This window comes from Vipera berus, assembly GCF_964194415.1.
Source record: "Vipera berus genome assembly, chromosome: 6".
NCBI lineage: Eukaryota > Metazoa > Chordata > Lepidosauria > Squamata > Viperidae > Vipera > Vipera berus.
Genome location: NC_138208.1, coordinates 61,061,665 through 61,074,005, shown reverse-complemented (window position 1 = coordinate 61,074,005; position 12,341 = coordinate 61,061,665). Strand labels below are relative to the sequence as shown.

Here is a 12,341-nt window from a genome sequence, read left to right as displayed (position 1 = left end):
TGAATTAGTTTTTTTCATTGATCTGTATCTCTGTCTCCCCCTACCCCCATATATGTTTTCTCTGGATTTATTTGCAAATACAGTACTTGTTAGTTGCAAAGTCGTGTCCGACCCATCGTGACCCCATGGACAACGTTCCTTCAGGCCTTCCTGTCCTCTACCATCTTCAAATATAGTACTACATAGGTAAAATTAGACATACTTTTATTTCCTATGTTTTAAGCATGATATCTCAAAGTCTGGGCATAAGTACGGTAGTAAATTTACTAATTACTTGAATCGAATTCAATTTGAAGGAGGCTTTACCATTTAAAAAATAAAATAAAAAAAATACTGTTGTACACCGTGTGTGTGTGTGTGTGTGTGTGTGTGTGTGTGTGTACACATACACACACATACATATACACATACACACACATACACACACATACACACATACATATATATACACACATACACACACATATAATACACACACACACATATAGATACATACATACACACACACACACACAGACACAGACAGACAGACAGATAGATATAGTACCTATGGTGGGAAACAGGTGGCCGTTAGGACCTGGAGGGATCCCAAGGATGCATTTTGTCTGGCTGGTAAGGCTGTGTTAAGGAGACCTGGAAATGAAAGTAAAAAAGACGAAGAGGCACATGGAGGGAACAGCAGGGGCAGCAGCAGAAGCTGCTGTAGGATCAGAATGCTGCCTTTTGCAATGAAGTAATAGTGACTAATTATTTATAATAATAATATATCTAGTACTACCATACCATTAATCAAGGCAAGTAACCATAGTGAAAATTTCCAAGCAGGAGGGGTGAGTAGGTTATTTTTTTTTGTCTGATAAGGAAGGAAAGAAAAAAAAAGGTGGAGAAAGATGTGAGAAATTCCTCCCCCCTCCCCAGCAATATTACATAGATTCGCAGAACAGTGACAAATACCGTAATTGCAGATGCAGCCAAATCCTCCCTTATCAAAACGTCTCGGTCTTTAGAATTTGCTCCCAACTGTATTTTTAAAGACGATTTTTCCCCAACAAGATGGGTATAGGGGGGCTGGCAGGAGTTTGGGAGTGAATGGCGCACCCAGTGTCCTTTTGGAACGATCGGGACTTTTTACTATTTCTCTCCGATGGGGCAAGGGGATTGTAAGCTGGCTTGCCAGTTTTTACTAAAAACATTCATTATATGCAATTTAAGTGAAAGAAAAACTGCCGACGCGTATGAGTGGGTCCTGCTTAAAGGTTAGTTCTGCTGGATCTGGCGTTTTGTAGCCTGACTTATCTAAGTTACCAGTGTAACAGCATGGAAATGGTTTCCTGTGTATTATATAAATCTTTTTGTATATATCACAAACATCTTTTTGTGCCGTGGGGCTATTTTAGCTTGGAAATAATCGGAACAGCTTGCTACGAGTTTGGGAGAGAGTGCATGTAATTATACTGTAGGTTTTTTCCGTTTACTTCCGCCATAGAGATATATGTAATGCCGGTTCGCTTTGCTAAGCGAGGCCGCGGCTTGGAGGCCTTGGATTAATAGGGTTTAAAACGGTTTTAATCAAGCGGAATTTCAACTAAAAATCGTGTTTTTTAATGAGGGCAAAGTAAGGACAATGGTTTGAAGAAGCCAAGTAATATAACATGAAAAACAGTTATTGTGCATAAGTGCATATTGTGCTATAATCTGAATCCCAAAGGCTTCCTAATATTTGTTAATATAACAAAACTACCATTCATGCATAAATGTCGTATGCCTGTTGCATTAATATAATAGGTTAAACAAGTTATATTACTAACATGGAGAATGCATAGTTAAGAGAATGGCAAATGTGTTTAAATTGCTACTGACAATGAATGCAGTGTTTTATCATGCATGACTAGGGGGAAAGTAGGTGAGTGCCAGGAACAAGTAAATTAGGCATTATAACTTCCAGGTTGGTGGGATATTCTGTAGTGTATAGTGCTTAAGCCTTTGGATATATCTAGTTATTGTGTTTTTAATCTGTCTTTTACTCATTTTAAGTAAACTTAGCCTAAGTTTACCATATTTTGTCAATGTTTTAATTAAAAAGTTACTACACTACTTTACACAACTTTTTAAAACAGAACTAACCATATATATGATCCTAATCATATTGGAGGAGTAGGTGATTTGTGACTGTAAATCATATATGGATTAGCATTCTTTGTTTTTGGAAGTTTGGTAATTTCTAATCCTTATAATATGCAATTAAGATTCTTATAATAGAATGTCAAAATTGCTTAAAAATTGAAATTAGGCAGCAAGTAATCTTCAGTCCCTACAGTTTTCAACCTTATCTTCCCCCATCTCTGTCTCCATGTGATGTATAGGTGCATGCAAATATATGCAAAAATTATAACTGCTCAATTAATGAACAGTGCTTTTTAAATTTTTAAACTTGAAGTTTTAAAGTTCTTTAAAAATGGTAAGGATATTATGGCAAAATTAGAACAATCTTACATTATAGTTAGAAAATATTAAGGTGAACAGGAAGGGATGGTACAAATGCACATTGGTTCTGTGCTTTGAATTAGCTGCTGTATAAGGATCTCAAACCTGCACTTAAGACTGAGCAATTGAAACATTCATACTTTATAGTGCAACCAAGGCTAATCAAGAATAAATTTTCTTATTTGTAATTTGTATCAGAACCTCAACTGGTAGTTCTGTACTATATTCTGATTTTTTTTCTGAAAAATGTTTATTTTTCCGTCTATTTTTCTGCTCCTTGTGGCACCATAAAAGTTTACTATTGTTTACTTTGCGAACATCCTACACACCCACACATATATTTTATTTACAAGAAATTGTAGGAAGATACCATTTTTTAAATAATATTGACAATATTTTTCAAGTACATAGTTTTAATTAATGGACCATATCATTAAAGGCCAGTTTGGGTGAGCAAAGATACAAAAAGCCTTTCTTTTTTCAAATTTCAGCAATAGACAGTACAGGTAGTTCTCGACTTAGGATCACAGTTGAACCCAAAATTTCCCTTACTAAGCACTTGTTAAGTGAGTTTTGCCCTATTTCACAATCTTTCTTGCCACAGTTGTTAAATGAATTGCTGCAGTTGTTAAATTAGTAACATGGTTATTAAATGAATCTGGCTTCCCCATTGACTTTGCTTCTCAGAAGGTCGCAAAAGGTGATCACATGACCCCAGGCCACTACAGCGGTCATAAATACCGTACATGCCCATTTTCCAACTGTCTAAATTTTGTTCACGTGACCATGGGGATGCTGCAATGGTTGTGTGAAAATCTGTCATAAATCACTTTTTTTAGTGTCATAACTTCAGACAGTCACTAAAAGAATATTTGTAAGTTGAGGACTAGCTGTAAACTTGTACAATGTTGACTGCTACTAATGCTATTTTTATTAGTGTTCTTTGGTCCAGTCTGTTTATAATGTTCTAAATTGCTGATATTTCAAGATTACACAAGCCTTCAAATAGATTTTCCGAATCTTAGCTTAAAAGTTTTTTGCAAATTCTTTTAATCCTGAACTAGTTTTAGTTTTTTATAAAATATATTATACAGTATAGGATTGTGGATTGTGTATGAATAAACTGTTGTAATTCATTTTCCTAGAAAAAGGCAGTTTCCTGCTATTATTTATTGCCATGAAAACAAAAAAGTTTATATAGTTACCTTGAGGCAAAACTTGAGAAAGACATTACTTTGTTTGAAAAAATAGACTGTAAATCTTTTAATTATTCAATAAGTTATTAGTTTCACTATTAATGAAGAACTGTCAAAAACTATCCAGCAAAGCATTGTGAAACCATTCAGCCAGCATTCTTATTTAAGGTAGTCCTCAACTTACAACACTTCATTAGTGATCATTTGAAGTTACAACGGCACTGAAAAAAGTGACTTATGACCTTTTTTCATACTTACAACCACTGCAGCATCTCCATGATCACGTGATCACAATTCAGATGCTTGACAACTAGCTCATATTTATGATTATGTGGGTCATGTGATCACTTTTTGTGACTTGACAAGCAAAGTCAATGGGGAAACCAGCATCCATGTTACTAACTTAACAATTGCAATAATTCACTTAACAACTATGGCAAGAAAAGTCCTTAAACGGGGCAAAATTCTCTTAACAACTGTCTTGCTTAGCAACAGAAATTTAGGGCACAATTGTGGCTGTAAGTGGTGGGCTACCTGTACTGAACTCACCAGATTTCATTCTTTAATCATTATTACAATTATTTAAAAATTTATTCTACTTGCAATTTTCTCCTAAAGTCACATACAGTCTTCTAAATAATTCCAAAAATTTCCAAAGTGTTGAGAAAGGTTAAAAGTTCTTGAATTTTTTTCTTCCTATTCCTTTGCTCTCCTTAGAAATCCTGTATATACTTTTGAGAAGCATAATGAAATAAGCTTTTCCTTTTTCTGTATTTTTAGGAAGGAAAGTTGTTGGAATTTATTTACTCACATTTGCGGATAATGTATTGCTAAGTGCTTACATTTTGTATTTATTTGAGGATGGAAAGAAAAACTAAATACTAACAAATTTGGGAAAGAAATATAATTGTGCTATGTCCATGTTAAAATTTGAAATCAATAAATTTATACAACTATAAAAAATATTCTTTTTTACAATTGCAGTGATGCAATGGAAAGACAAAAAAGAAAAGAAGAGATAGAGAAAGGTCTTCAGTTCATCCAGTAAGTAACCATATTTGGGAATGGTGGTGTTTCTGTTTTCATTTATTTGTAATATAAAATTCCACTTTACTCAATATATCTAAGCAATAATCAAATCACAATTTTATTATGGTTGCATTGGTGTAAAAATATGGCAGTGCACAAGAAGTTACCTGTTGGAACTATGTGACCTAATTTAAACATATTACCCTCATGTGGAATTTGGAACCTAGAAATATTAGACTTCCAACAACATATTTTAATTAACATACTCATAAAGGGGAACTTCTAATTCTAAAGAGGAATATAATTTCTTAGATTTCTATTTATCTTTTTCTTTTGTTGATTGAGACTAAATTTGAGGTGATGTTCTTCAGCTAATTTATTTTGATTGGCTTTATAGGAATATTATAAAATAAATTGGGAGTTTACGGATTATATTCAGTTTTCATTGGTGTCAGTTTTACATGACTATAATTTTGCAGGAGTTAAGCTTTGTCATATTTACAAACCTTCCTACATATGTGGACCATGGATGCTAGCCACAAAATTTTCTTTCTTTCATTTTTGGAATGTTTACTGAACTTTTTTTACCCATTAAAGTTGCTCAAAGTTCTTGACAAACACCAGTATATCAGTCAGCCTGTAAAGTTGGTACCTAATAATACTGTCCTTCTAGAAAACTGGGGTATTCATTTTACTGAGGAAATTTCATATCCATTATTAAATTATATATGTAATATATATATATGTCCACATCTTCATGCATGTTAGATCAATGTACACATTTCATGACCGTTTCATTCTTTCATAACCGTTTCATTCATTCTTAATTCTAGGTCTACATTACCATTAAGCCAAGAAGACTATGAGGTAACTTTTAAGATTTCCCATTCTAATTTTAAAGTATCTAATGGTATTATGTAAATACACTTTGATCTGTTGTCATAGATTATGTTGGGGAACAGAAGAATAGTACTAGTAGTTTTCTAGAGTGGTTAGATGAGCATAGTTTTATATGGAAAAATCAGCAATCATTCTCGGCTCTATCTTATGTTACAGCAGAATTTCACTAAGGTTGCATTTATTTATAACATTTTTACTGCTTTTCATTATCATAAAAATAATCCCCAAACAGGCCTTGCACTTAATTCTTACAGGAGACCACGTTTGTATATTTTTTATTTATTATAAATATTTTATTCATGTTTACTCATTATTACATCTACAGAACTGACAATGAACTAAATATACTGTTAAACACAACAGTCTTAACAAAAGAGCAAAAAGATACACATACAATGCATTTATGAAGTATAGGATCAGTAATGAGAGGGCCCTGCTGAAGAAAGGTTTATGCATTTTTGGAAATACAGCAGAGAAAAGAGTGTATGGACCCCTGGGAAGAAGCAACAAAGTACAGAGGCAGATACTAAGAATTTTCTGCTGTTTGGGTTAAGTTATTAGTAACTGGGCTGGATCTTCTGGCTTAGTTGAAATGAGAATTGTTGACTTTTCTGACAAGGATTTTTTCACTCAGCCCAGTGTAGAAAAATAGAAAAGAAAGCTTTGGATTTTCCTACTCAAAGACAGCAATTTAATATGTAACAATTCTTGTGCCAACCCTGAAATAATAATGATAATGATAATGATTAATAATAATAATAATAATAATAATAATAATAATAATAATAATTTAATTTCTATACCGCCCTTCTCCCGAAGGACTCAGGGCAAATACAGTAAAAATACAACGTACAAAAGTTAAAAAAGAATTAAATAATACAGCCCAATTCCAATAAAATTAATACAGTTAATATTAAAAAACCCCAAACCCATCAGACCAGGCCGGCTTGTTCAAATAAGTATGTTTTTAGTTCACGTCGGAAGGAGCGAAGGTCGGGAGCCGTCCGGAGCTCCACCGGTAAACGGTTCCAAAGGTCTGGTGCGCCCACAGAGAACGCCCTCCCCCTGGGGGCCGCCAGTCGACACTCTTTGACCGACGGCACCCTAAGGAGGCCCTCTCTGTGGGAGCGCACTGGACGAAGGGAAGTCGATGCCGGCAGCAGGTGCTCCCGTAGGTAATCCGGACCCATGCCATTTAGGGCTTTATAGGTCATTACCAGCACCTTGAATCTTATATGTAAAAGATCAGAATGAAGATGGTTTTAATGTGGAGTCTTTGGTGCTTTGGTTTGATCTTAGTTGTTTGCTTGCAGTGTTTTGTTATCTGATAAAGTAACATCAGTGCTAGTGAGTGTCAGGTTTGTTCCCTGCTTATATACAGTAGCTTGCCCTGCCAGTGCTGGCTCCTTAATTAGATTTTCTACTTGATTCATTCCTGAGCTACACAAATTCTCTTCTGTTGGATGATTTTAAAGAGAAATTCCATTTTAAACCAGTGATGTTACTGCAAATACAAGTCCTCAATTTAGGATGGCAGTTGGGACTGGAAGGTCACAAATGACAGTGGTTGTAATCATGGTTGTAAGTGCTAGTTGATTGCCAAGCACCCAGATTGTGATATAGAATGAAGGGGTACTAGGACAGCTGGAACTCTAAGGACTTGTCATAGCCACCATTTGTTCAGCACCATTGTAATTTCAAATGGTCGTAGGGTTAGGGTTAGACTAGGGGTCCCTAATCCCTAGTCCATGGACCGGAACTGGTCTACAGCATGTCAGAAACTGGTCCGTGCAAACAAGCAAAGCCCTATCCGCAGGATGCAGGCAGCACATGAAACCACGCCCCCTCCAGTCCATGGAAAAACCTTTCTCCATGGAACCGGTCCCTGGTGCCCAAAAGGCTGGGGGGCCACTGGGTTAGACTACTATATAAGGAAAATAAGACAAGTATCAAACACCCAGTATTTTGAAAAATCAGACCAATCAACTAAAGCAAATAAGTTCCTATTGGTTGAAGAAAACATTGGGTTTCAGTATATGTTAGAAGCTGAATGTTCAATGCAGAGAGGATGGTATCACCAGAACCTTCTGTTTGGATATTATGAAACAGACCCTATGTATTCCTCCCCCTTCCTTTTTTTTTCCTTTCTCTTGAGCACTGTCCTCAATGTTTTATAGAATGTGAAGAATAATTGAAACTCAATATCTATGGAGACTGCTTGGTGCTTCAGTTGAGCAAAGTACTCAAGTTTTTAAGTCAGAAAATTGTTTGTTAGAGGAACCCACTTTCCTAATGGCCCCGAGGTTTGAATGACATGTACATCCACTAGTTTTCAACAGCTGTACCATGTTTTTTAAAAACAAATTGAAAAGCTATTTGAGCAGCCAAAGATGATTTCTGTCTATTCATATCTCTCAGGCTGCTGATGGTTTTCAAAATGATTTTTTATATAATATTTTATTAGTTTTCTAAATTTAAAATAAAATATTTAAAAAGCAACGTGGTGACTGGGTAATCAGTAATTCAATAACATACATAAATCTTTAACACAAATCTTAGGGAGCACCTGCTGCCAGCATCAATCTCCCATCGTCCTGTGCGCTCCCACAGGGAGGGCCTCCTTAGGATGCCGCTGGTCAGTGAGTGCCGGCGGGTGATCCCCAGGGGGAGGGCATTCTCTGTGGGTGCGCCTGCCCTGTGGAACGACCTGCCTGTGGAACTCCAGACCGCCCCGACCTTCGTTCGTTTCGCCGGGACCTAAAAACCTGGTTGATTGATTTATCTGGCCTGGACTGAGGGGTTTTAAATTCTTAAATTTTAAATTTAAATGTTAAATTTGGGCTATTGTTATTTAATCCTATTTTAATTTTAACTTTATCTTAACCTTTGTACTGTTTTGTTTTTAACTTTGCCCTGTAAACCGCCCTGAGTCCTTCGGGAATAGGGCGGTATAGAAATCTAATTAATAAAATAAATAAATAAATCTCAAGTTACAACATCAGATATTACAAGTTGTAATACCATACTTTGCCACAATATGTCACCGATACCATTTAAAACTATTTAAGTCCAAAGTTTTTATAATAATTTTTCAAGATTTATTTCTTTTCTTTTTAAATAGGAAAACTTTTAGTCCCCAAATTTCAAAAGTGTATGCATCCAATTAGTTTAAAGTTCTTATAATTGCTCTGTTCCCCTGGGTAGTCAGTCGCTGCTGTTCTTAGAGGGTGGGGTAGAAATTCCCTTCCCTCTCTCCTCACAGGGGAAAAAATACTTTGGGTAGCTTTTGCAGGAAAAGATATTTAAAGTCTTAAAGAGAAGATCAGATCTCACCCAGTTTCATCCGTGTTGCTTTAAAAGTACTTTGTAGTAATTTTGACTTCGGCCGTCAGCAGCTTAGTGACGAGCCATATTGCTATGGCTGGTCTTTCCCCTGTCGGTTTGGAGGGCTGCCCCAGATCAAGTGGAAGGGCTGCCGCCCTCCTGCAATCAAGCGGGGGTCACCTCCTTGCTCGTCGCCCCTACAGGGCAACTTTTGACCCTTTCCAGGGTACCCTAACAGGGTGAATTCAGATGCGGAAGACGGAACTCGCCTTCCTGTGTCCGCAGGTGCCACGATGGCAAACTGGAAGTCGGTTTTCAAAATGATTTTGATAGCAGTATTGTACCATACTAAAAACTAGGGATTTGTTACATCTGGTCTCTATTGTGTAATGTAAGCATCATGTTGCAAAGAATAGGTAGGTCTGAAACAGACTACAATAGTACAGTTGATTATTTAGTACTACTGAGCCATTACTGCAAAGAATAATATGTTAAAATGTTGTGGAGGGAACCATAAGTGAAAGGCTTGAAAATATTCATTGTTTTGAATCCCATTCTTCCCTATAGGCCTTTTTACAAAAATTGGTGCAAAACCTACTTGCAGAGGGCAATGAATTATTCAGAGAGAAGGATTATAAGCTGGCACTGGTGCAGTATGTTGAAGGGCTAAATGTGTCTGAATATGCAGCTTCAGATGAAGTGAACATTCCTGCGGATCTTTTATGCAAACTACATGTCAATCGAGCTGCCTGCTACTTCGCAATGGTGAGTACTCCTTTGACTGCTTCATATTTGTGTACAGAATCTTGTGGCTTACCGATTGCAGTTGGGACTGTCAACTCCAACACTTAAGTGACACCATTATAAAATAAAATGTGACTTCCTCTTGATTTCCCCCTTGATTTTGCTTGTTAGAAACTGTGAAGATTGCAAATGGCAATCAGGTGACCCTGGGACTCTGCAAACATTGCAAATGTGTGCCCATTAACAAGTGTCCAGTGTGTAATCACATGACCATAGAGATGCTGCAAAAGCTGTAATTTTGAGGATAAATTATGTAGCTTCAAGTGGTCACTGAATGAGTGGTCAGTAAGCAAGGACTACATATATTTAATAACTTGATAAATCCAACTTTCATTTCCATAGAACGTTATAGAGAAAATTACTGCGTGCATGATTCTGAATAGAAGTGGAGGCCACTTTTGCATATTCATATTCAAAACCACAAAACTTGAGAGCGAAGAGGAAGGAAGATAAATTGATCAAAGCAAATGGCAAGGTGACATAGTTAATTTTTCTCTTAGGTCTTAGTAAGATGGAAGGTCTATACAGTCCTTGATTTATTCATTTAGGAATCATATGAAGTTAAAATGGCAATCAAAAAAGTGACTTCTGACCATTTTTCACACTTATGACTGTTGCAGCATCCCCACGACCATGTGATCAAAATTTGGATCCTTGGCAACTGGTTCATATTTAAGAATGATGTTGCAGTGTCATGTGTTCCCCTTTTGCAACCTTCTGACAAGCAAAGTCAATGGGGAAGCCAGATTTACTTAATGATCAAATTACTAACTTAACAACTGCAGTGATTCACTTAATAACTGGCAAGAAAAGTTGTAAAATAGGACAAAACTCACTTTGCAATTGTCTTGTTTAGTAACAGAAATTTTGGGCTCAGTTGTGGTCATCAGTCAAGAACTACATGTACTGTGAACTGAGTGTTTGTGAGAGAAATATACATCTACTATCTGAAAGGCCATATGGTTGGTTAGGTGCTTCTGATAGAATCCTCATCTGTTTAGGATTTTATTTGCTCCTTTTTCCCCTTACTAAGAGTCCATAAGAATAGTGAATTTATTAGAATTCTGGTTTTTTTGGGTAGGACTTATGAGAGTTCTGTTTGTGTTAAAGTTCTCATGATCACATTTATTAATTTTCTAAAAGGGCTTACATGAAAAAGCTTTAGAAGACAGTGAGAAGGCTTTGGGATTCAACAAGGAGAACATCCGTGCTCTCTTCCGGAAGGCCCGCTGCTTAAGTGAGCTAGGAAGACACAAGGAAGCTTATGAATGTAACAGCCGCTGTTTGCTCTCACTCCCACATGTAAGTGGTAATTTCCTCTTTTCTAAATATTTTGCATTATTAATAGAAAAGTAGTTAAATGTTTTAAATGACTAAAATGATATTAGAGTTGTAGCATATTTTACAGGTAGTCCTTTAGTTTCAACACCATTTGCAACTAGAATTGCCATTGCTAAGTGATATGGTTGTAAAGCACAATATCATGTGACTATCTCACTAACAATGGTACTGTGGATAGTCTCATTTGTCATTGTAACCAAAAGACATATGGGTCATTAAGTGAAAAGGAGAGGGAGTCCCAGATGAGTGTGGGAAGGTAGGGGAGGCCCAGTGCAGGCTGGGTGAACTCAGGGAGGCTCTGAAAGAGGATGTGGGACATGTACCTATATGCAAATGCAGGGAGCCATAGGGAAGGAAAGTGCTGGGGGCCACATGTCTGTGTGCAAGCCCATGGAGGCAGGGAAGGAGGCCACTGGTGGGTGGGTGCCTATGCGTGAACACAGGGAAACTAGAGAAAGGGCACTGGAGGGTATAACTGGATGCCGAAGGAAGAAGGGTGCAGTGTGTGTACATGAAAGGCTGGTGGGAAGGCTTACCTGAGTGACTGGTGATCTTCCATCTGTCTTTCCCATTGACTTTTACTTGTGGAAAACCAGAGAATGTTGGCAATGGTTATCACATGACTGTGGGATGCTGCAAACAGTCATGAGTGCAGGTTGATTATCAAGTAGCTTTGTTCACAAGACTGCTGATGCACTGCAACAGCTGGAACTTTGATTTTTTTTTTTTGTTCAGTGGTCATGTGATCATCATTTGTAGTCTTCACTGCCGGTTTCCAATAAGCAAAGTCAATGAGGAAATTGGCAGGGGGTTGTAAGTGGTAAACCCAGGACTCGGGATGCTGCATCTGGACAGTCTTCACCTAATGGTGGTGACTGGGACTGCTGGAACTGCAGTCATGAAACATCATGCCTTATAATAATGGCATTACCTAGCAGTGGAGTTTCTGGTCCCAGTTACTGTTGCATTAGCAAATGTAAATATTTACAACAATGTTACATCCTTTATCTCTGCAGTACTAAGTTACAAAAGTCTGAAATCTGGTTCTAATGAATAAATTCTGTGTGATCACGATTACACTTGATATATGATATATAATGAAATATTTGGAGCAAAAAATCTGTTGATGATGTACCATTATAACTTTCATACTTGTTATAATTTCTGATTAATTTTACAACGTGGCAGAATTTATTTCACTAGAATGCAAAGATTTTTTTTCCTTATGTTAATAAAAAATGTTAATAGAGCTACCTAAAAGAG

At 36.8% G+C, this 12,341-nt stretch overlaps 1 protein-coding gene across 7 annotated transcripts in view; it reads left to right on the top strand.

Annotated features, from left to right (window-relative positions):
* Nucleotides 1-628: 628 nt before the first annotated feature.
* ZC3H7B (zinc finger CCCH-type containing 7B) overlaps nucleotides 629-12,341 on the top strand; it is a 48,626-nt gene continuing 36,913 nt past the window's right edge. For 4 of the 7 annotated variants that reach the window (XM_081330973.1, XM_081330978.1, XM_081330974.1 and 1 more), the window contains exons 1-5: nucleotides 629-733; nucleotides 4,665-4,724; nucleotides 5,543-5,576; nucleotides 9,501-9,698; nucleotides 10,881-11,039. In XM_081330973.1, coding sequence (XP_081187099.1) covers nucleotides 714-733; nucleotides 4,665-4,724; nucleotides 5,543-5,576; nucleotides 9,501-9,698; nucleotides 10,881-11,039 — 471 coding nt within the window. In that variant the 5' untranslated portion in view covers nucleotides 629-713. Of the gene's footprint in view, nucleotides 1,257-4,664; nucleotides 4,725-5,542; nucleotides 5,577-9,500; nucleotides 9,699-10,880; nucleotides 11,040-12,341 lie in introns of all 7 variants that reach the window. The other 3 variants (XM_081330977.1, XM_081330975.1, XM_081330976.1) reach the window with 3 other exon arrangements.